The following is a 25,440-nucleotide window of genomic DNA, read 5'->3' on the forward strand; positions in this document are numbered from 1 at the left end:
GTCCACTGTCCTCCTGTCCCTCCTGTCCATTGTCCTCCTCTCCTTCTGTCCATTGTCCTCTCCTCCTGTCCACTGTCCTCCTGTCCCTCCTGTCCATTGTCCTCCTCTCCTTCTGTCCATTGTCCTCCTCTCCTCCTGTCTATTGTCCTCCTCTCCTTCTGTCCATTGTCCTCCTCTCCTTCTGTCCACTGTCCTCCTCTCCTCCTGTCCATTGTCCTCCTCTCCTCTTGTTCATTGTCCTCTCCTTCTGTCCACTGTCCTCCTCTCCTCCTGTCCATTGTCCTCCTCTCCTCCTGTCCATTGTCCTCCTCTCCTCCTGTCTATTGTCCTCCTCTCCTTCTGTCCACTGTCCTCCTCTCCTCCTGTCCATTGTCCTCCTCTCCTCCTGTCTATTGTCCTCCTCTCCTTCTGTTCATTGTCCTCCTCTCCTCCTGTCTATTGTCCTCCTCTCCTTCTGTCCACTGTCCTCCTCTCCTTCTGTCCACTGTCCTCCTCTCCTCCTGTCCATTGTCCTCCTCTCCTCCTGTCTATTGTCCTCCTCTCCTTCTGTTCATTGTCCTCTCCTTCTGTCCACTGTCCTCCTCTCCTCCTGTCTATTGTCCTCCTCTCCTTCTGTCCACTGTCCTCCTCTCCTCCTGTCCACTGTCCTCCTCTCCTCCTGTTCATTGTCCTCCTCTCCTCCTGTCCACTGTCCTCCTCTCCTCCTGTCTATTGTCCTCCTCTCCTTCTGTCCTCTGTCCTCCTCTCCTCCTGTTCATTGTCCTCTCCTCCTGTCCATTGTCCTCTCCTCCTGTTCATTGTCCTCTCCTTCTGTCCACTGTCCTCCTCTCCTCCTGTTCATTGTCCTCTCCTCCTGTCCATTGTCCTCCTCTCCTCCTGTCTATTGTCCTCCTCTCCTTCTGTTCATTGTCCTCTCCTTCTGTCCACTGTCCTCCTCTCCTTCTGTCCACTGTCCTCCTCTCCTTCTGTCCACTGTCCTCCTCTCCTCCTGCCATTGGCTGTGCGTGTGTGAGGGGGCGGGGCTGAGCTCTGATTGGCTGTCAGTTGTATAAAAGCAGAGAGACGTTGAGGAGAGTTGAGACAGATTTTCTCGGAGCTCAGGTATGTCTGTGATGTCACTTCCTCTTTTCTTCTCTCCTGTGAGTCGTCATCACTTTTTTAATTTTTCCTCTTTTTATGTTTTTAGTTTTTTTGTTGCTTCTTTTTATCGTTCCTTTTTCTTTTCACCTTCATCTCTCCTCCTCCTCCTCCTCCTCTCTATTGTTTGTCTTGTCTCTCTCCTCTGACATCATCATCTTCTGTTCTTCCTCTTTTTCATTTTTCATATTTTTATGTTTTTATTTTCCTTCTTTTCTCCTCTCTGCTTTTCTTCCTCTTCTTCATCCTCCTATTCCTCTTCTGTTGTCTTTATTCCTCCTTGTCCTGTCCTCCTTCCTCCTCTCGTTTCTGTCGCTCTTTTCCTTTTTTATTTTTCTGTTTTTTTCCCTTTGTTTCGTCTCCTTCTTCATCGTCTCCTCTCTTCTTCATTGGTTGTTCTCATCTTTGATTTTCCTCCTCCTCCTCTTCCTCTGTGATGTCAGTGTTTCTTCTTCTCTGACAGGAGGTCTCACACCATCATCACCATCATCATCATCATCACCATCATCATCATCATGGCTGACTGGACAGACTGTCTGAACTTCGGCATCTCCATCGCCAAACAGGCCAGTGAGGTAAGCAGCACGCCGACCAATCACAGCGCAACGCTGAATGAAAAACAACAACACCATAAAATGTGGCGTGACTCCGCTGATGTAAACTTGTTTCACATTTCACGACGCTCAGATTGATAAAAAATCATTTTAATATTTTTCATCCTGGAATTAAAAAAACTTTATTGAACTGTTCAAACATTTAAATCTGATTTTAAACTTTATTATTTTCTAAATGAAACTCTGAAAAACGTTTTGTTGCTGTTTCCTGGTTGAATGACGCGTTTGTTTCCTGTCATTTGGTGGGTTGTTGGAGGTGTCGGCCAATCAGCAGTGACATGTTAATGAACCAGATTCTTACTGGTCTTTGTTTCCCAGGATGTAAATAAAGTTTCTTTGAGTCAGTCTGCGTTCTTGTCTGTACTTGTGACACGTCATCAGTCGCAGCCCAAGAACTGTTCCAACTCAGAGTCCGCATCCAGCCAGGTACAGGCCGCGTGTGAACTTGCTCTGCCCGTTCCATCGGGGATGCATCGGGAGGTGACTCGTGTGGACTTTTGACAGCCAGGTATCCCAGAATGCATTTCTCACAGACCAGCGGCAATGGCAGCCGTCCTTGAGAGTTTGTACTCCGAGTCGAACTCGCCAAGTCCGAAGTCCGAACTTGCTGTACTTGGTATTGAGAAACGCCTAAAGTCTCAGTGCTACAGACTCCACAGGATGTTTAAAAAATGTCAGCCAATCAGCTGCAGGCGATGATGTCACGTTCAGGTTGGATAAAAACGTTTAGGAATGTAAAGAGTTTTTGTGTCTTAGCAGCTGACCTTTAAATGACCTTCACCTGGTAACTCAGGTACACACACACCTGAGACACACACACACACACACACACCTGACACACACACACACCTGACACACACACACACACACACACACACACACACACACACACACACACACACACACCTGACACACACACACACACACACATACTCTCTATTTACTGACCTATTGTTTGAGCTTGTTGAGTAACGCTGGCTGAATAATGTTTCATCATCACACGTCCTCAACAACAGGTTGACACAGAATCAGTCAAGAAAAAACTCACAAAGTGAAGCAGAAAATAAAAACTGAGCCGTGAGGAGTTGAAACTCCTGATGTCCTCTGATGTCCTCTGATGTCCTCTGATATTTTCTAATTTCCTCTGATGTCCTCTGATGTCCTCTGATGTCCTGTGATGTCCTGTGATGTCCTCTGATGTCCTCTGATATTTTCTAATTTCCTCTGATGTCCTCTGATGTCCTGTGATGTCCTGTGATGTCCTCTGATGTCCTCTGATGTCCTGTGATGTCCTGTGATGTCCTCTGATGTTCTGTGATGTCCTCTGATGTCCTGTGATGTCCTGTGATGTCCTCTGATGTCCTGTGATATTTTCTAATTTCCTCTGATGTTCTGTGATGTCCTCTGATGTTCTGTGTTGTCCTCTGATGTTCTGTGTTGTCCTCTGATGTTCTGTGTTGTCCTCTGATGTTCTGTGATGTCCTGTGATGTCCTGTGATGTCCTCTGATGTCCTCTGATGTTCTCTGATATTTTCTAATTTCCTCTGATGTCCTCTGATGTCCTGTGATGTTCTGTGATGTCCTGTGTTGTCCTCCGATGTCCTCTGATGTTCTGTGATGTCCTCTGATGTTCTGTGTTGTCCTCTGATGTTCTGTGATGTCCTCCGATGTCCTCTGATGTTCTGTGATGTCCTCTGATGTTCTGTGTTGTCCTCTGATGTTCTGTGATGTCCTGTGTTGTCCTCCGATGTCCTCTGATGTTCTGTGATGTCCTCTGATGTTCTGTGTTGTCCTCTGATGTTCTGTGATGTCCTCTGATGTTCTGTGTTGTCCTCTGATGTTCTGTGATGTCTGATGTTCTGTGTTGTCCTCTGATGTTCTGTGATGTTCTGTGTTGTCTGATGTTCTGTGTTGTCCTCTGATGTTCTGTGTTGTCTGATGTTCTGTGTTGTCCTCTGATGTTCTGTGTTGTCTGATGTCCTGTGTTGTCCTCCGATGTCCTCTGATGTTCTGTGTTGTCCTCTGATGTTCTGTGTTGTCTGATGTTCTGTGTTGTCCTCTGATGTTCTGTGTTGTCTGATGTCCTGTGTTGTCCTCCGATGTCCTCTGATGTTCTGTGTTGTCCTCTGATGTTCTGTGATGTCCTCTGATGTTCTGTGTTGTCCTCTGATGTTCTGTGATGTCCTCTGATGTTCTGTGTTGTCCTCTGATGTTCTGTGATGTCCTCTGATGTTCTGTGTTGTCCTCTGATGTTCTGTGATGTCCTCTGATGTTCTGTGATGTTCTGTGTTGTCCTCTGATGTTCTCTGATGTTCTGTGTCGATCGCCATGTTGAGAACTTGTCTGTTCTTTATAGGTTGAAACCTTGAGATATCAAATGTTCTCTCAATTTTTCAGGGACAATTCTGATGTTCAGCCTCCTGCTTTTCAAACAGTCTCTTTCAGCTCTAAAAGTTCTTCACTTCTGTTTTCAGGTTCTCAGCAGTTCTTTGTAACTTCAGCGCTCAGCATTCACACAAAGTGAACTAGCGCCGGTTCTGATCTCAGTTCCGATCAACAGATTATCACCAATAACACCATCACATGTCTTTCAGGTCGTCCTGACGGCGTTTCAACTGCAGAAAGATGTGAAACTGAAAAGTTCTCCAGCTGATCTGGTCACAGAGACTGACCAGCGGGTTGAGAAGATCCTCATCTCTGCCATCAGGAACCGATTCCCACAGCACAGGTTCTACTGAGTTCTGCTGAGTTCTACTGTAGGAACAGATTTGAAAAGTGGAACTCCTGCTCTCTCTTTGGTTGATGTATTATGCATTCATGTTCTCCAGCAAATGACATCAGCTCTGTGAGGTCACACAGCAGACAGGAAGTGAGCAGGTAAAACGTTCCGTTGTTTGACCTCTGACCTTTGACCCCCAGGTTCATCGGGGAGGAATCTGTAGCTGCGGGTGAGCGTCTGGAGCTGACTGACAGCCCCACCTGGATCATCGACCCCATCGACGGGACTGTGAACTTTGTACACAGGTGAGAGGCTCCGCCCACACTGTGATGTCACAGAGTGGAGGGTCACACCTGCTGACATCACAGATCCAGTCAGATGTGTGTTCAGTGTCTGAAGTGTTGTTTCCTCTGACAGGTTTCCTTTTGTGGCTGTCTCCATTGCCTTCACTGTCAACAAGCAGGTAAACTCACCTGTTAGGGAGGGGTCAGAGGTCAGGGGGCGGGGCTCAGACAAGAAGTGGTCTGAAATGTTGTTGTTGTTGTTGTTGTTGTTGTTGACAGACGGAGTTTGGGATTGTTTACAGCTTAGTGGAGGACAAACTCTTCCACGCTCAGAGAGGAAGAGGAGCGTTCCTGAACGGAGAACCGCTGCATGCGTCTGCACAAGAAGGTGACAGCACACACACACACACAGACACACAGACACACAGACACACACACACACACACACACACACACGTGACTTCACACATGGTCATTGATTTGTTGTAACTGTTCTGTCTCATCCAATCAGACATCAGCAGCTGTGTGGTGGTGACAGAGATCGGGGCGGAGCGTGACGACCTTGCTTTGTCCACCATGACCTCCAACATCTTCAGACTGTTGAAACTGCCGGTACACGGGTAAGGCCGGAACACGCCACCGTCAGCTCTGCTGCCAAACATACATGTGGACGTTATTAATACAGCGTTCACGTGTATGTTGTGTGTTCCAGTATTCATGTGTCCAAGGCTGGAAATTCCATTTCATTGTTGGAAGGGACCAACAACAAAGTTGCAGTCAACTTTACTGTTGTTACCCATATAAATGGAGCCGGCACGGTCAAACGTCTTTAATAATTATATTAAAGTAATAATAATGTTTAGAACAGCGTCCCTTATCAATACAGTAGCACCTACATAAAGACTTTTAATACGTTCAACCTGCATCACCAAGAATGACCAGCAAGTGGCAGTGGTCATTGTTGTTCTTATTGCAATGATTGAAAATCAAGATGAAGATAGTTTGAGTTTGATTTGATCTTGTCATCATATGTTTATGTGGTTATGTGTATGACTGCTGCATTCACACTGAAGATTCAGCTGCAAGGAAAACAAGTGAACAAAACTGTCAGGTTACAACTGGTCACGTCTTTTATTCTGTAGAGAAGTAGAAGTAAATAAAGTAGTTACTTACTGGAGCTCAGTTTCCTCTGCTCTGATCCACAGTCAGTCCTGCCAGGTGCTGCTGTGTGCCGTTGTATGTATACGGACCAAACCACTGTGAATCTTTTTAAAGTTACAAATGCATCACATTGTGTATATAATTGGCAGAAGTGCTTTAACTTATTTTATTATTATTATATAGTTTAAAATTTGTATAGTTTCCTCAAATGATGTATTGTTGGGGGGGGGCAATCCCCCGTTTTTCCAAAGAAGGGTTTCCGCCTATTTGTCGTATGTTCCAGTATCCGTGGGTCGTCACCTCTTTGACGTGTTGTCGGCGTGTTTGTTGTATGTTCCAGAATCCGTGCATTGGGAACGGCAGCGGTTGACATGTGTCAGGTGGCGACAGGCGGAGCTGACGCCTATTACCACATTGGGATGCACTGCTGGGACATCGCTGCATCAGCCATCATCGTACAGGAGGCCGGAGGCGTGGTAATGGATACTGACGGTCTGTACCTGACATGTGATGTCATATCTCACCTGTGAGTACCTGTCGGGGGCGTGTTCTTCTCTTATCGGTCTGTTTGCCTGCAGGCTCAGAGTTCGACATGATGTCACGGAGGGTCATCGCTGCCAGCTCTGCCGCTGTGGCTAATCGTATCGCTCAGGTTGTTGAGGCGTTTCCCTGTCGCCGTGACGATGATGACCTGTGCAGATGTGTTTGTGGAGCATCAGGTGTAAACGGCGTGTAGGTCAGCTGACAGGAAGTCTGGCTCAGGTGTTTCTGCTGAGTGTTGTAGCTCCTGGCTGACACCATGAGGACTGCTCTGTTCAGTCTGAAGTCTACTTCCTGAGCTGTGAGGACGCAGAGAGACACACATTGGACACGTCACGCTGACCCTGAAAACAAATCTGATTTGAAATCAATAAAAGTGAATCAATAAAGAAGTCTGTGATCTGTCAGTTCTCCTCAGTGTGACACATGACACATGTATGTTACAGTCCCCCGTCGTTAACTCTCACACACACTGATGCTTTTCACATGCCACACGTTCACTGGCGAGTCATGAGACAGATGAAGGACGACACACGGACACTCAGCTGATCTGTGTCTCTGATTAAACACTTTATTTATTAATAAACGTCTCGTTGTCAATCTGTTTTGTGTCTCTGCCCTCCCTGACACACACACACACACACACACACACACACACACCATGGTTCAATAACAAAAACAAAGACAAAACCAGTTGATGTGAAGGCTGTATATGTCTATGGACGGAGCTGCAGTGTGAGGATATCACCAGCAGGAGGCAGCACAACTCTGCTGCAGGAGGAGGAGGAAGAAGAAGAAGAAGAACCCGGAAGTGTGTGGTGCCGCTGATCCGCAGCGGATCATCGCTCAGGTGAGATTTATACTGTTGTTTTATTGTGTTGTTGTTGTTGTTGTTGTTGTTGTTGTTGTTGATGATGATGTTGTTTACAGTTCAGTTCCGGCTCCCTGACGTGTTCAATGACGTAGGTGACCTCTCTGTGAGCGCTGTTCAGAACTGTTCTTGACTTCCCTTCCACCAGACTCCATTCACAAATCTGCTGATTTAAAGACGCTTGATTTTTAACGACGCGGCCTGACGTCACGGACAGGTGACGGCTCCCTGACACGTCATCACGTACCGTAGGTGACTTCGGCTTATTAATAATCTATCACACAAAACCTTAATAAACCTACAAACAGCTGAACAGACCTGCGGGCAGTTCACTGCAACACTCATATTGATCTGTTATCGATATTCATATTGATATTCATATCGATCTGTTATCAATAGGCTATTCATTGCCTCACAGGGCTTTGATTTGATTTGATTTGATTTATTCACACACACACACACACACACACACACACACACACACACACACACACACACACGCCGGTAAATCAGCATGCAGGCATGAAGTTAACAGCGTGTGTGAATCAGGAAGCTATTGAAAGCTTTTAGAGGGAGCCTGGGTATTTTGGAAACAAAACAATACACAGTACGTGGTAAACTTGGCTAAAAACATCATACATAGCAACAAACACAGAGATGTGAGCTTTCTCGGAGCACGTGACTTTAGGACATAACAAAATAGTTAAATATATGAACTTAGTAGTTTAATTTTTTAGCATTTTCTTCAATGTGGAGATGGATTTCAAGACTTCATCAAACTCGTTCCAGAGCAGCAGACGCCTGCAAGCAATGGACAAGCTAGTACTTGTAAGTCTTCTCTTCTTCCCAGTGATGAGATGTTTTTTCCTGGTGTCATAAGCATGACCAGGGCTGCAGACTGGGACAAGCTCAGACAACCTTAAATTTGTTTTAAGGACTACCTGGAACATCATACATGCATTTTGATACAGATTTATCTCTGTGAGCCGGAGGAGACCAAAGCGATGGAAGAGAGGGCTTGTGAGGGCATTATATTCAGACCAAGACACAGCTCGATTGATCTTTTTTTGAAGACTTTCTAATTTTTTTTAAATAGCTGGGGAAGGTATTGCTCCATATGACATTACAGTAGTTGATATATGGTTCAAACAGAGTTTTGTACAGAGAAAGAGCTGATAAAGGAAGGTGATACCTTATTTTGAAAAAAAGATTTAGATAATTTGGAAATTAAATGTTCTATATGCAGTTTAAAATTTAAGGACTCATCTATGAGGACCCCAAGGAACTTTGTTGAGGCTACTTGAGTTAACTCCTTATCATTTATTTTGAGTCATATGTGATCCATATCAGATGGCTTTTTATTGGATAAAAAGACAATGAAATTAGTCTTGCTGATGTTGAGAGATAACTTATTACATTTGAACCAAATATCTATTTTCTATAATTCAGCGCTGAGTAATTCCTGTAATTCAAAAGTATTTGTATGTGATAAAAATAAATTGGTATCATCAGCAAAAATGGCTTTGTGTAGGATATTAGGAGAATTGATGAAGAGTAAGGGCCCTAAAATTGAGCCCTGGGGGACCCCATATTTGATATCCATATTTTGCGATTTGTGGTTATTACAAATTGTTGCCTGCTATAAAGGTAGCTTCTAAACCAGCTATGTGCCCTTCCTCTAATCATGGTTCATGGTTCAATTTCCCCAGTAAAACATCAAAATCAACTGTTGTCAAACTCCTTTGAGAGATCTAAAAAGATGCCAACACCACAATTTCCCTTATCAACTGCATCGGTAATCTTTTCAATGAGATCTAAAATAGCCATGCATGTTGAACTCTTTTTCCTGAAGCCATACTGAGAACTAGAGAGAATATGCAGCTTATCCAAATAATCACTTAGTCGATTATACACAGTACTTTAGATAAAGCTAGTAAAACAGAGACTGGACTGTAATTACTGATATCATTTTTGTCACCAGTTTTGTAAATAGGAATGATTCTGGCAATTTTGGTAATTTTTGGCACAACACCATGAAGTAAAGGCAAATGAATACAATGAGCAATTTCTTTAAGTTCTTGTCAGTGATGGACCTAGATGATTGTGTAACTCTGGTATAGGTACTGATGGTCGGAAAAAAGAAGTGTAGAATATTGGTAAAATCATTTGTAATTGTATCATTCTGAGAGATGTCTATGTTAAAGTCCCCAAGGAGTATGAATTTATTGTTTTTCTTGTTTACTGCATAAAGGGTTTCCTCAAGTTTACCCATGAAGTCAAAAGGGTTGAGTCAGGTGGACGATAGATTGCTCCAGTGATAAGATTATAACCTTTATTAATGTTGATATTGATGAAAAGCCAGTACCAGGTTATCACAAACATTAGCCTGGAGTCTGGAGTTTACATACATATACTCCTCCACATGTTCTGCCCAATCTGTTTTTATGGTAAAATCTGAAACTCTAATTTCAGAGTATCTATGTATGACTTATCATTTAACCAAGTTTCACTCCAGGCATTAACATCACAATCACACCCAGTAAAGGAAAGTAGAGAGGCTAAGTTATCGTGGTTTTTAGACAGACTTCTGATATTAAGATGCAGCACAGAAAAGTTGTTATGGGCACTTAAAGGGATAGTGCACCCAAAAGTGAAAATTCAGCCATTATCTACTCACCTGAGTTGTTTGGGGCCAAGAACAATAACTTCAGTTTTGTCTGAATTTAACATCAGGAAATTGGTGCTCATCATATCAGTGTCTGTAACGACTAACAACCACTCTGAGCTACATTTTGTCCTCAGCAACTGTGTGTTGAACACGTGACCAGAGCAAAAAGGAATTGTTCCTGTTGCCATGGTTACCATTGGTATGAGAAATAAAACCACAAGAGTTTAAATCAGAATTCTTAGAAGAGAATGACGCGTAGACTGACGGGTGCGTCATTCAGCATCGGTCTTTTTTTATCCCTGATTAGCTGGGAAACAGCTCCTCTGCTCCTCCTCATGGTGATCTTTCTCTCCTTAGAAGGAGCTCCTCCTCCATCATGGCCGACCTCTGGCAGAATGCCATGGATCACGCTGTTGCTGCTGCTCGGAGAGCTGGAGAGGTCAGAGGTCACTGTGTGTGTGTGTGTGTGTGTGTGTGTGTGTGTGTGTGTGTGTAATAGGGCTGGGTTAAAACAATCGATTCATCCGATTCAAATCGATCTTCACTGGAATGACCTGATATTGATTAATAAAGTCCGAGATCGATCTTTTTTCCATCGGTGTGTGAAGCTTTAACCCCGTGAATCTTACCGTAGTAAACGAGCCGCGGTGCTAAGTTATGAACAACTTACTGTCAAGTTACTGCCTCTTTTATCTGTAGCTGTTAGCTGTTACCTATTAGGTGTTAGCTGTTAGCTATTAGCTGTTAGCTATTAGGTGTTAGCTATTAACTAGCTGTTAGCTATTAGGTGTTAGCTATTAACTAGCTGTTAGCTATTAGGTGTTAGCAGTTAGCTGTTACCTATTAGCTGTTACCTATTAGCTGTTAGCTATTAACTAGCTGTTAGCTATTAGGTGTTAGCAGTTAGCTGTTACCTATTAAGTGTTAGCTGTTAGCTATTAGCTATTAAGTGTTAGCTGTTAGCTATTAGGTGTTAGCTGTTAGGTGTTAGCTGTTAGCTATTAACTAGTTGTTAGCTGTTAGGTGTTAGCTGTTAGCTATTAGGTGTTAGCTGTTAGCTATTAGGTGTTAGCTGTTAGCTATTAACTAGTTGTTAGCTGTTAGGTGTTAGCTGTTAGCTATTAGGTGTTAGCTGTTAGCTATTAGGTGTTAGCTGTTAGGTGTTAGCTGTTAGCTATTAGGTGTTAGCTGTTAGGTGTTAGCTGTTAGCTATTAGGTGTTAGCTGTTAGCTATTAACTAGCTGTTAGCTATTAGGTGTTAGCTGTTAGGTGTTAGCTGTTAGCTATTAGGTGTTAGCTGTTAGCTATTAACTAGCTGTTAGCTACTAGGTGTTAGCTGTTAGGTGTTAGCTGTTAGCTATTAGGTGTTAGCTGTTAGCTATTAGGTGTTAGCTGTTAGCTATTAACTAGCTGTTAGCTATTAGGTGTTAGCTGTTAGGTGTTAGCTGTTAGCTATTAGGTGTTAGCTGTTAGGTGTTAGCTGTTAGCTATTAGGTGTTAGCTGTTAGCTATTAGGTGTTAGCTGTTAGGTGTTAGCTGTTAGCTATTAGGTGTTAGCTATTAGGTGTTAGCTGTTAGGTGTTAGCTCACTGGTTTTATGTGTTGATGTAATTTAGTATCGTGCTGCAGCAGCTGCTCCTGCTGTGAGGCTGCTGTGACACTTGTACACACAAACACAGAGTAGGGACGCCATGGTGCAGACAGGAAGTGAAGATAACTTGAGCTGACGACAGCTGCGCTTGTTACTGTGAGTGCAATAAAACCTCCACCAGGACAAAATCAATACTTTATCAAACAGCTGATCAGCAACATGTAGAAAATATTTCAGTCTGCTCTGTCCACAGTCTGTCATCCTCGCCGCTGACGTCATGTTAGGAACACGCACAGAGGCTTTACAGCTACAACAAGCTGAAACAACAACAGCTGTTAAAGGTTTAACTCTCTGTCTCCTATCTGAAAACCGACCTGAGGTCATGTGACCCGAGGTCATGTGACCTGTGGTCATGTGACCTGCAGACAGTGACTGTCCTGAGCCGCAGAGAGGACAGGTCGACAGGTGGACTGATGTCTCTGTAAACTCGACTCAGTGTTGTGATGTCAGAACATGATTTATGTTATTGACATGTTCGATCTGTTTCCAGTCACATATTAAGTTTATTTTGTGACTTTGTTGTTTTAATGTTTCTGTTGCTGCTCTACAAACATTTAGTTATAAAATATTCAGTTTTAATTCTGTTCTGAGTTTATTCTTTCTAAAAAAATAATTCCTTGTAAAGTTTACAGTGTTAGTTCTCTGACAGTCTCTTTCTCATACCAGCAAAAATTGTTTTTTAACTGAAATATCTCCAGTCGGATCAAATCGATTCAGGAAATTAGTGGCGACACCCAGTCCTCGTGTGAAGCCCCCTGATCAGAATCAGTTCAATCAGCTGTGAGTATGTTCAGCCTGAGAGAGGTGCGTTCAGGTTCACAGTGAGCACCAACAGACATCATCAGTAGAGTGCAGATAACATGATTCATGATTGATGTCATGTGATGAGGTCATGTGTCTAACATACAGAAACATGTTTCTATCTTAACAGTGTTCATATATTTGAATATAAGTTATTCAGCTGTAATGTGATGGAGCCCAAACACACTGGGCACAAACTCAACATCAAACACACAGATATTAAACAGACTGGAACTGATCCTGACGTCATGACGACGTGGACACCAGGCTGATGGAGCTATTATGGGATGTTGAGTCCAATAAATGAGCCAGTTCCATCTTTGAATATATGAGACGTCTTGATCAATGACCTCATCATGTGTCCAGGTAGATTCATTTCTCATTAACACTGGGCCTCAACCTCCACCACTTCATTCACTAAAGGACACGCCGTGTTTCTACTTCCTGCTACACGCTCAGCCTCAGGCTCAGTTACTATGGCAACATACTCTGTGAAGCAAACCTACTGAGTCACGGGTTTGCTTCACAGAGTATGTTGCCATAGTAACTGACTCGGTTTCACTGATCTGGCTTTGTGAAACGGAAACCTCACAGTTTCATCTCAGGCTGAACAAACTCAGAGTTTCATCCTGCTCTCTGAAAGAGGGGCCTTGTGTATTCGATGACAGGTATTGATCAGGTGTATTGATGTGGTGTATTGATCAGATGTATTGATGATGGGTATTGATCAGGTGTATTGATGTGGTGTATTGATCAGGTGGTGCGTGGGGCTCTGCAGGACGACAGGAAGGTGATGACGAAGAGTTGTTCGGTTGATCTGGTGACACAAACCGACCAGAAAGTGGAGCAACTCATCATCCAATCAGTGAAGGACAAATTCCCCACTCACAAGTAAGAGGCTCGGCGCCCCTCAGTGATACTGTTACTGATAGTTATTACTACTAGTAATAGTTGTTACTGATACTGAAGTAACGACGTGTCGATAAAGTTTCTTTATTCTCATAAACAAAAGCTCACCGTAAATATGAACCCCGCGCGCGCGCGCGTGTGTGTGTGTGTGAAAAAGGTTCATAGGGGAGGAGTCTGTGGCTGCAGGTGAACCATGCGTCCTGACCGACAGTCCCACCTGGATCATTGACCCAATCGATGGGACGACCAACTTCGTTCATGCGTGAGTTTTTAATTAAACACACATTCGGCAGAGCACAGTGACATAATCACTGACATCATCACTTCATCATCATCTAATTATCATCAGCTGTTTGATCGCAGTTTGATCAGTTTTTAAATGTTCAGATCACCTGAATGAAACAAGACTGAATGAACAGTCCTGTGACATCACTAACCACAGTCCTGTGACATCAATAACCACAGTCCTGTGACATCACTAACAACAGTAACAGTGCTAATTATTAATCATTTGAAAAACACACAACCTTTAATTTTAACTTTTATTAAGTAATACTTGACACCCATTAAAAACATTGTGTCATTAACAGATTTCCTTTTGTTGCTGTTTCCATCGGATTTTCTGTCAACAAACAGGTGGGTTCTATATATGTGGGTACGTATGTATGTATGTATATGTATGTGTGTGTATATATATATATATATATATATATATATATATATATATATATATATATATATATGTATATATATGGTTTTTTTTTTTTTTTTAAATTCTCCCACCTCTCTTGGAGAATGGGCTGAGCTGGGCCAGCCCTAGGATGGGTGTGTTGATGGACAAATCTCTCGGACAGTAATGTTATGAAAACTAGGGATAGACAAATAATATCACTTGAATAATTAGATAGCTCGTTTAGGGTACACTTTCTCGATGTGCTACTACCACAGATAGGGGCCCCTTTCACTGGCAACAGGTGTAGGGTTCTCCCCTTAGAGCTGCCCACTGTAGCTCAACAGGGTCAAGCACTTGGACCCCTACATTGGGAGTCACACAGACAATTTATGTTGATTTCTATTCTATTTGATTGGTTATTTGTTCACTGTTCATTTGTTCACTCTCTGTGGGTTATTGCAGGGCGGGGGGAGCTTACCAGGTCAATGAAAGAAATAGAGAGGTTAATCATTTAGATGCAAAACAAATCTATAAAAATGGTCACACATAATGTAAATGGAGTACTTAATCCAATCAAGAGGTGGAAAATATTGTCAAAACTAAAGAAGGATAAAATCCACATAGCATTCTTGCAGGAAACCCACCTAGATGACTTAGAACATGCCAAATTAAATCAAATGGGTTTTAAACATGTCTTTTTTTCTTCACATGATTCGGGGAGACGGAGAGGAGTGGCAATTCTGATATCTAGTGCATTAAATTACGAACATATTTCTGATTATAAGGATAAGGAAGGTAGATTTGTTATAATTACAGGTAAAATAGAGGGAATAGTGACAAGTCTCATTAATGTGTATATTCCTCCTGGTAGCGATTGGCCTGTTTATAAACACATATTTGAATTAATGGCAATAAAAAGTCAAGGGATTTCAATATGCGGGGGGGACTTTAATATTCGGCTAAATCTGAAATTAGACTCTTCAAACGGCAGACCTGATGCAAAGAACAATAGTAAGAAAATTCAAACTTTGATGCAAGAAATGGGAATTGTGGACGTGTGGAGAGAAGGAAATCCAATTAGTCGTGACTTTACACATTTCTCAGCCGTCCACAATGTGTACTCCCGGATCGATTATTTCTTCACTTTCAAAAAAGACCTTTATAGACTAGACCAATGCGAGATAGGCCCTACCACTCTGTCTGATCATAGCCCGATTTATTTATCAGTCAACCTCAATAGCAAGCCTAGGTCCACTCTCTGGAGGCTGAACTCGAATATTTTAAATAACCCAACTATTAAAGACAAACTGAAGATGGAGATTAAATTGTATTTGGAATTTAATGATAATAAAGAGGTGACTCCATCCATACTCTGGGATGCCTTGAAGGCCGTGATTAGAGGTAGAATAATAGCCATTTCGGCAAGTGAGAAGAAAATTAGGCAACAAAAACTCAAGAACCTCGAGAGTAAGTTGAAGAAACTTCAGAAAGAACATTCAGAAACCTTTGAAGATGGGACTAAATCCAAAATTACAGAATTAAAAAAAGAAATAGATGAAATAAACACGCAGGAAATACAAAAAAAAAAAACTCTTGTTCTTAAAGCAACAATACTACGAGATAGGGGGGAAATCATTGAAGCTTTTATCATATAAGTTGCGTAAGCAACAAGCAGAGAGAACTATACACAAAATAAGAAACTCCACAACAAATGAGATAGAAACCAGTATAGAGAAAATTCAACAATGTTTTGAAAACTACTATAAAATACTATATTCTCAACCCCAATTGAACAATGATCACCAGACAGAAGCTTTCTTATCTTTGATACACTTGCCGAAGGTCACAAAAGAACAAAACGATAGATTGATAGCTAAAATAACAAAAGAAGAACTACAGTCAGCAATTGGAAGGCTAAAAGGAGGAAAGTCCCCGGGGACGGATGGTTTCACCCCGGAGTGGTATAAAATAATGCAGGACCAATTACTTCCAACACTCTTAAAAACATTTAATTGAGTGCTGGAAATGAAAAAGATCCCCCCCTCATGGAGGGATGCAATAATATCTATCATTCCGAAAGAGGGGAAGGATAAACTCGAGTGTGGGAACTATCGTCCAATAAACTGTTCACCTCTATCCTATCCAAAAGAATAGAATTGATTCTACCAGACCTGATACACAAAGACCAGACAGGCTTCATCAGACAGAGACAGACGACAGACAATATCAGGAAAACACTGCATGTTATGAGACAGGTCACTCAACAAAAGCTGGAGTCGCTTATAATTAGTTTAGACGCAGAGAAAGCGTTTGATTCAGTGAGATGGTCCTTCCTGTATAAGGTATTAACAAAATTTCAGATTCAGATTCAGATTCAGAATACTTTATTAATCCCCGGGGGGAAATTGTTTTTGTTCCAATGCTCCGTGCAAAGTAGAAATAGAAATACAGCATAAATGGAAACAAGAGATAAAGATGCAGATATAAATAAGATACTAAAATAGACAATGAAATAAATAAAATAAAATATTAAAGTAGACATTAAAATAAAATAAAATAAAATAAAATAAAATATTAAAGTAGACATTAACATAAAATAAAATATTAAAGTAGACATTAGAATAAAATAGAATAAGATACAATATTAAAGTAGACATTAACATAAAATAAAATATTAAAGTAGACAATAAAGTGAAATAAATAATAAAAATAGTAGACAATCTGAAATATATACAGTATACAATGAAAAGGTTGTAGCGTTATAAATGAAATAAGAATGAGTAATTATATTGTGTGTTTTGTTTTATAAATAGCCAAATGAGTCCGATAATCAAAGGGAGGAGTTGTACAGTTTAATGGCCACAGGTAAGAATGACTTCCTGTGGCGCTCAGTGGTGCATTTAGTGGCAATCAGTCTCTGGCTGAAGGTGCTCCTCAGTTCGACCAGAGCGTTGTGGAGAGGGTGAGAGCCATGCTGAAGTATCGCCCGCACCTTCGACAGCATCCTCCTGTCTGACACTGGTGTCAAAGGGTCCAGCTCCACCCCCACAACGTCACTGGCCTTTCTTCAGCTTGTTGAGTCTGTTGGTGTCGGCTACTCTCAGTCTGCTGCCCCAGCACACCACAGCAAACAGAATAGCACTGGCCACCACAGACTCATAAAACATCCTCAGCATAGTCCGGCAGATGTTAAAGGAGCGGAGCCTCCTCAGAAAATAGAGGCTCTGTCCCTTCTTGTAAAGGACTTCAGTGTTCTTAGTCCAGTCCAGTTTATTGTCGATGAACACACCCAGGTACTTGTAGTGTTCTACAATGTCCACGTTATGCCCCAGGATGGAAACTGGGGTCACTGGTGTCCTCGTTCTCCTCAGATCCACCACCAGCTCTTTTGTCTTTGTTGTGTTGAGCTGCAGGTGGTTCAGCTCACACCATGAGACAAAGTTATTCACCACAGCCCTGTACTCAGCCTCCTCACCCTTGCTGATACATCCAACTATAGCAGAGTCATCAGAAAACTTCTGAAGATGGCAAGACTCTGTCTGGTAGCTGAAGTCCGTGGTGTAAAGGGTGAAGAGGAAAGGAGAGAGGACAGTACCTTGTGGGGCCCTGGTATTGCTGACCACTGTGTCTGACACACAGTGCCGTAAGCGCACGTACTGTGGTCGGCCAGTGAGGTAATCCACAATCCAGGACACAAGGGGGGGATCCACCAGCATCGCCGTCAGCTTGTCACCCAGTAGAGCAGGCCTGATGGTATTGAAAGCACTGGAGAAGTCAAAGAACGTGACCCTCACAGTGCTCCCCGGCTTGTCCAGGTGGGCGTAGACGCGGTTCAGCAGGTAAATGAGGGCATCCTCAACTCCAATCCGGGGCTGGTAGGCGAACTGGAGGGGATCCAGGTGCGGCCTGACCATAGGCCTGAGCTGCTCCAGGACAAGTCTCTCCAGGGTCTTCATGATATGTGACGTCAGTGCCACCGGTCGGTAGTCCGAGAGACCGCTGGGCTGCGGCGTCTTTGGCACTGGAACGAGGCAGGACGTCTTCCATATCACAGGGACCCTCTGGATGCACAGGCTCATGTTGAAGACACGATGAAGCACTCCACAGAGCTGTTCGGCGCAGGCTCTGAGAACCCGTGGGCTGACACCATCAGGGCCTGCAGCCTTACCAGCGGGGAGTTTGCTCAGCTGTCTCCTAACATGTAGAGGTGTAAAGAGTGCAGGTTGAGGAGGAGGAGAGTTGAAGTCCAAAGTGAGAGGAGGGCAGGTAGCATTCATCTGGTCTCTGATCTGAGCTGCTGTTAACTTGCGATTTCTGAGGCTGGTGACTCGGATGAACTTATCCTCAGAAGCAGAGGTGACTCTTGGTCTTCCTTTCCTGGGTCGGTCCTCATGTGTGCCAGTTTCGTTGTAGCGCTTGATGGTTTTTGCGACTCCACTTGGGGACACATTTAAAGTTTTTGCAATTTTCCGGACTGACCGACCTTCATTTCTTAAAGTAATGATGGCCACTCGTTTTTCTTTAGTTAGCTGATTGGTTCTTGCCATAATATGAATTTTAACAGTTGTCCAATAGGGCTGTCGGCTGTGTATTAACCTGACTTCTGCACAACACAACTGATGGTCCCAACCCCATTGATAAAGCAAGAAATTCCACTAATTAACCCTGATAAGGCACACCTGTGAAGTGGAAACCATTTCAGGTGACTACCTCTTGAAGCTCATGGAGAGAATGCCAAGAGTGTGCAAAGCAGTAATCAGAGCAAAGGGTGGCTATTTTGAAGAAACTAGAATATAAAACATGTTTTCAGTTATTTCACCTTTTTTTGTTAAGTACATAACTCCACATGTGTTCATTCATAGTTTTGATGCCTTCAGTGAGAATCTACAATGTAAATAGTCATGAAAAAAAAAAAAAAAAAACCGCATTGAATGAGAAGGTGTGTCCAATCTTTTGGCCTGTACTGTACATAAAATTAATACTCAAACGACATTGTCTACCGTAATTTGTCAAAAAATAGTGATAAAAGGTCATAAAAAACATTTAAGCATACCATGTCGTCAAAAAAGACCACCAAAAAGGTCATAGTGTATAGCTTGTCATCGAAAAAACATCACATTATAGCATGTCGTCCAAAATTCTCATAAAAATGCCATAGTATAGTACGTTGCCCAAAAATCACATAAAAACGTCATAGTATAGCGTGTCGTCCAAAATTCATGCAAAAACATCATTGTCATCAAAGGTCACGAAAAAAGTCATAGTATAGTATGTCGTCAAAAAATCATGAAAAAAAGTCATAGTATAGCATGTCGTCCAAAAATCACTAAAAAAGTCATAGTGTAGCATGTCGTCCAAAAATCACTAAAAAAGTCATAGTATAGCATGTCGTCCAAAAATCATGAAAAAGTCATAGTATAGCATGTCGTCCAAAAATCACTAAAAAAGTCATAGTGTAGCATGTCGTCCAAAAATCACTAAAAAAGTCATAGTATAGCATGTCGTCCAAAAGTCATGAAAAAACGTCGTAGTATAGCATGTCATCAGACATCATGAAAAACGGTCATAGTATAGCATGTCGTCCAAAATTCACGCAAAAACATTGTATAGTATGTTGTCCAAAAATCACGAAAAAAGTTATACTATAGCATGTCGTCCAAAAACCAGAAAGGACATCATAGTATAGCGTGTTGTCCAAAAAAACCATGAAAAAACATCATAGTATAGTATGTCGTCCAAAATTCACGCAAAAACATCATTGTATAGTATGTCGTCAAAGGTCACGAAAAAAGTCATAGTATAGCATGTCGTCCAAAGTCATGAAAAAACGTCATAGTATAGTATGTCGTCCAAAATCATGAAAAAAAGGTCATAGTATAGCATGTCGTCAAAAAGTCATTAAAAAAATGTCATAGTATAGCATGTCGTCCAAAATCATTAAAGCCACAGTGTGTAGGAATTTCACCCATCTAACGTTGAAATCATATATTGTATTCAAACAGATGGCGCACTCTAGCGCCTCACTGTTTCAAATACGTATTGCAACAACTGTAGCCGCTGTGTACCAAAAAGCTATGATAACACTGATGAAACCATGTCATCCAATACTTCATGGAGTATTCATTCAGGCTGCTACACAGACACGTGACGTGAGTTGAGAAACCCCCTCCTGACCATGCTGGCTGTGTTTACAATGTAGGACTGTTGGGGCGGATGTAAATTGAAACAAACCAATTACGTCTTGTCTTTTGACAACTGACAAGTGGCTCAACCTCACACACCTCATCCCTCTCCTCACATCACTGCGCCGCTAACAGCTGTTAGTGGCCAGCGGCACTACTGCCGCATAACAAAGTCCCACTGTTTGAGCATAATGCAGGATCATGTATTATGCAGCATCACGGGAGACGGAATCCTCATTGCCAAGAAAGTGCAAAAGGGAATCAAAAAGGCAGCGTGACCGGCGAATTAAAAAAACAAGGGTCAGCATTGGGGTTGCCTTTCCCAGGTGGAGAGAGCTGTTGAAGGAGAAAGGTAATACAGTCACAGGCCAGCGCGAACAGCGGCTAACAGCGGCTAGCGGCTAACAGCTAACAGCGGCGCAGTGATGCGAGGAGAGGGATGAGGCTGTTAGCGACTGGCCGCTAACAGCGGCTAACAGCCAACAGCGGCGCTGGCTTGTGATTGCATTACCATTCTCCCTCAGCAGCTCTCTCTACCTGGGAAAGGCAACCCCCTTGTTTTTTTAATTCGCCGGTCATGGTGCCTTTTCTATTCCCTTTTGCGCTTTCTTGGCGACAAGGATTCCGTCTCCCATGATGCTGCATATGCATGATCCTGCATTATGCTTAAAGAGTGGGACTTTGTTTCATATTTGCCAGGGTAGTAGCGAGGCGCCTCTTGCTCCTCTCCTTCAGCTCCTCAGTCACGCAGTGCTGGCCTGGCTCTCAATGAAAACGCCGAAGGCGGTGCTGTATGTCCCTTGCTGGCGGGTGTATTCTCAAGATGGCGAAACGTAATGGAACCCCACAGACGACTTACCCGCACAATGTACAAACAAATCCGAAATTCTCTTTTTTTACGAGAATAAGTCAGATTATTGGTGGAGGTAATAGTACACCAGTGATGACATATTTATGAATGCAGACATCAATCTTTGCCAATAAACAACTGAAAATGTAACACAATGTCTCTTTAAAAAACGTCATAGTATAGCATGTCGTCCAAAATCATGAAAAAATGTCATAGTGTAGCATGTTGTCAAAAAGTCATGAAAAAAATTTCATCGTATAGCATGTCGTCAAAAATCATGAAAAAACATCATAGTATACCATGTGGTCCAAAAGTCATGAAAAAACATCATAGTATAGCATGGCATCCAAAATTTAGGAAAGAAAAGGTCATAATAAATGATGTGAAAAATCCATGAAAAAACATCATAGTATAGCATGTGGTCCAAAATTCTGAAAAAAACGTCATAGAATTCCATGTCGTCCAAAATCATGAAAAAACATCATAGTACGGCATGTCGTCAAAAAGTCATGAAAAAATTTCATAGTATAGCATGTCGTCCAAAAGTCATGAAAAAATTTCATAGTATAGCATGTCGTCCAAAAGTCATGAAAAACGTTAAAGGATAGCATGTCGTCCAAAAGTCATGAAAAAACATCATAGTATGGCATGTCATCAAAAAGTCATGAAAAAATTTCATAGTATAGCATGTCGTTCAAAAGTCATGAAAAAACGTCACAGTATAGCATGTCGTCAAAAATCACGAGAAAACGTCACAGTATAACATGTCGTCCAAAGTCATTAAAAAACGTCATAGTATAGCATGCCATCAATTCAATTTTATTTATAAAGCCCAATATCACAAATCACAATTTGCCTCACAGGGCTTTACAGCATACGACATCCCTCTGTCCTTATGACCCTCACAGCTGATCAGGAAAAACTCCCCAAAAAACCCTTTAACGGGGAAAAAACGGTAGAAACCTCAGGAAGAGCAACTGAGGAGGGATCCCTCTTCCAGGACGGACAGACGTGCAATAGATGTCGTACAGAACAGATCAACATAATAAATTAACAGTAATCCACATGACACAATGAGACAGAGAGAGAGAGAGAGAGAGAGAGAGAGAGAGAGAGAGAGAGAGAGAGAGAGAGATGCAGGTAATGACAGTAGCTTACAACAACATTAATGAAAGTAATAATATTATAGTTATAGTTCTGGCTACTGCGGTACAATATGTTGAAAGTATGTATTAATATCTGACAGTATACATGTGTGACAATAGTCATATGTGTATAATAACAGTAGAAGTATGACTAATGACTAATGATGGCAGCAGCAGCAGGAGGCATCTGGCAGGACCACGGCAGCAGCACAACCACACACGTCACGCTGTCCAGGCACCGCTGTGATATGAGTTAATCTGAGAGACAGTGGAGCACAAAGGCTCCGGAGAAGAAGCCGAGTTAGTGACATCCAGAATGGCCGAGTTAGTGACATCCAGAATGGCCGAGTTAGCAAGATGCAGTAATAGGATACGAGAGAGAGAGAGAAGGTGCCCGGTGTATTATAGGGGGGTCCTCCGGCAGACTAGGCCTAAGTCAGCCTAACTAGGGGCTGGTACAGGGCAAGCCTGAGCCAGCCCTAACTATAAGCTTTATCAAAGAGGAAAGTCTTAAGTCTAGTCTTAAATGTGGAGACGGTGTCTGCCTCCCGGACCGTAACAGGAAGATGATTCCACAGGAGAGGAGCCTGATAGCTGAAGGCTCTGGCTCCTGATCTACTTTTGGAGACTTTAGGGACCACGAGTAACCCTGCGTTCTCAGAGCGCAGTGTTCTGGTGGGATAATATGGCACTATGAGCTCTCTAAGATATGACGGAGCTTGACCATTTAGAGCTTTATAAGTTAACAGTAGGATTTTAAATTCAATTCTGGATTTTACAGGGAGCCAGTGCAGAGAAGCTAAAACAGGAGAGATATGATCTCATCAAAAGTCATTAAAAAACGTCATAGTATAGCATGTCGTCAAAAATCACGAAAAACGTCACATGCCATCAAAAATCATGAAAAAACGTCATAGTATAGCATGTCGTCCAAAGTCATGAAAAAACGTCATAGTATAGCATGTCGTCCAAAATCATGAAAAAACGTCATAGTATAGCATGCCATCAAAAATCATGAAAAAACGTCATAGTTGTATGTCCTAGTATTGCATGTCATATGTCCTTATGAGAGAAAACTGTTGAAGTAGTAAACATGTCATAGTGTAACTCATGTTCTGTGGCGTCCATTGTCAGGTGGAATTTGGGGTTGTTTACAGTTGTCTTGAAGATAAGATGTACACAGCGAGGAGGGGGAGAGGAGCGTTCCGTGACGGAGAACCGCTGCAGGTTTCTGATCAAGAAGGTCAGTCACACAAATGATGGACCTGAACAGTAACAGAATGTGATGTCATCATACGCTGATCCAGTCAGAGAGCAGAATCTGACCTGTGAGTTCTTCCTGTCAGACATCAAACAGTCGATCATCGCCACCGAGTTTGGCTCAAACAGAGACCCTGAGGCTGTGGACAAGATCTTCTCTAGCCTGAGGAACGTCCTCTGTATCCCTGTCCACGGGTAATACTCTTATTAATAATATTCAGCACTCTCAGTAGTAATACTCACAGTACTCTTATTAATTATACTCACAGTATTCTCATTAATTATACTCACAGTACACTTACTAATTATACTCAGCACCCTCAGTAGTAATACTCACAGTACTCTTATTAACTATACTCACAGTACTCTTATTAATAATACTCACAGTACTCTTATTAATTATACTCAGCACTCTTATTAATTATACTCACAGTACTCTTATTAATTATACTCACAGTACTCTTATTAATAATACTCAGCACTCTCAGTAGTAATACTCACAGTACTCTTATTAATAATACTCAGCACTCTCAGTACTAATACTCACAGTACTCTTATTAATAATACTCACAGTACTCTTATTAATTATACTCACGGTACTCTTATTAATAACACTCAGCACTCTCAGTAGTAATACTCACAGTACTCTTATTAATAATACTCAGCACACTCAGTAATAATACTCATAGTACTCTTATTAATAATACTCACAGTACTCTTATTAATTATACTCACGGTACTCTTATTAATAATACTCAGCACTCTCAGTAGTAATACTCATAGTACTCTTATTAATAATACTCAGCACTCTCAGTAGTAATACTCACAGTACTCTTATTAATAATACTCACAGTACTCTTATTAATTATACTCACAGTACTCTTATTAATAATACTCAGCACTCTCAGTAGTAATACTCACAGTACTCTTATTAATAATACTCAGCACACTCAGTAGTAATACTCATAGTACTATTATTAATAATACTCACAGTACTCTTATTAATTATACTCACAGTACTCTTATTAATAATACTCAGCACTCTCAGTAGTAATACTCAGTACTCTCAGTAGTAATACTCACAGTACTTATTAATAATACTCACAGTACTCTTATTAATTATACTCAGCACTCTCAGTAGTAATACTCACAGTACTCTTATTAATAATACTCAGCACCCTCAGTAGTAATACTCACAGTACTCTTATTATACTCACAGTACTCTTATTAATAATACTCAGAACTCGCAGTAGTAATACTCACAGTACTCTTAGTAATTATACTCAGTACTCATTAATAATACTCAGCACTCTCAGTAATAATACTCACAGTACTCTCAGTAATACTCTCAGTACTGTCATTAATTATAATCAGTACTCTCAGTGATAATACTCTCAGTGATAAGACTCTCAGTACTCAGTAGTATTCCTGTTGTGGTGTACTTTGTATATTTTTACTCTGACGGTGTGTTTCAGGGTGCGCGGCGCAGGAACTGCAGCCATCAACATGTGTCTGGTGGCGTCTGGTTGTGTTGAGGCGTATTATGAGATGGGGATCCATGTTTGGGACGTCGCCGCCAGCTCACTGATCGTGTCGGAGGCTGGAGGAGTCCTGATGGATGTGGAGGGTAAAGACACTCAGACGGACTCTGTTTCTGCTGATAACTCAGATGGACGAACTAACTGTGAGACGTTCTGTCTTCAGGAGGAGACGTGGACCTGATGTCCAGAAGAATTCTCGCTGCCAACAAGAGAACCATCGCCGAGAGGCTCGTCAAAGAGATCGACCACTTCAGTCCTCCCAGAGACGACGCTCCGCTGCCGCCCAAACAGTAACGACGACACCCCACCAACGGCGCTCCAACGCCGCCACTCACACAGTAAAGATGATGCTTCGCCGCTGCAGTTCACTGAGGATCTAGCGACAGACTGATGTTACAGATGTTCAGTTTGATGAATAAAGGTTGTCAAGAAAA

The 25,440-nt window shown here is 42.1% G+C and overlaps 2 protein-coding genes and 1 long non-coding RNA gene across 10 annotated transcripts; all 3 read left to right on the forward strand.

Moving 5' to 3' along the window:
* Positions 1–850: 850 nt before the first annotated feature.
* On the forward strand, positions 851–6,988 carry LOC125902750 (inositol monophosphatase 1-like). The gene is made up of 9 exons (XM_049599342.1): positions 851–1,101; positions 1,601–1,712; positions 4,346–4,479; positions 4,671–4,775; positions 4,888–4,933; positions 5,034–5,142; positions 5,266–5,374; positions 6,256–6,407; positions 6,494–6,988. Exons 2-9 carry the CDS (start codon positions 1,653–1,655, stop codon positions 6,649–6,651), a joined length of 873 nt encoding a protein of 290 aa, XP_049455299.1. The 5' UTR covers positions 851–1,101; positions 1,601–1,652; the 3' UTR covers positions 6,652–6,988.
* Positions 6,989–7,231: 243 nt separating this feature from the next.
* Positions 7,232–25,440, forward strand: LOC125902753 (inositol monophosphatase 1-like). Of its 8 annotated transcripts, none has more exons than XM_049599346.1 (10): positions 7,232–7,305; positions 7,386–7,578; positions 10,352–10,433; positions 13,204–13,337; positions 13,513–13,617; positions 13,946–13,991; positions 23,340–23,448; positions 23,552–23,660; positions 24,941–25,092; positions 25,170–25,440. In XM_049599346.1, exons 3-10 carry the CDS (start codon positions 10,371–10,373, stop codon positions 25,298–25,300), a joined length of 849 nt encoding a protein of 282 aa, XP_049455303.1. In that variant the 5' UTR covers positions 7,232–7,305; positions 7,386–7,578; positions 10,352–10,370; the 3' UTR covers positions 25,301–25,440. The 8 variants fall into 8 exon arrangements, with proteins under 8 accessions (XP_049455303.1, XP_049455301.1, XP_049455304.1 ...); XM_049599344.1 differs by having other exon boundaries at positions 7,386–7,574; XM_049599347.1 differs by having other exon boundaries at positions 7,386–7,574; positions 10,355–10,433.
* LOC125902771 (uncharacterized) lies at positions 11,247–11,838 on the forward strand. The gene is made up of 3 exons (XR_007451183.1): positions 11,247–11,284; positions 11,324–11,418; positions 11,559–11,838. It is a non-coding gene; the product is annotated as an uncharacterized LOC125902771 (long non-coding RNA).

The sequence above is a fragment of the Epinephelus fuscoguttatus genome, linkage group LG15 (assembly GCF_011397635.1).
Source record: "Epinephelus fuscoguttatus linkage group LG15, E.fuscoguttatus.final_Chr_v1".
NCBI lineage: Eukaryota > Metazoa > Chordata > Actinopteri > Perciformes > Serranidae > Epinephelus > Epinephelus fuscoguttatus.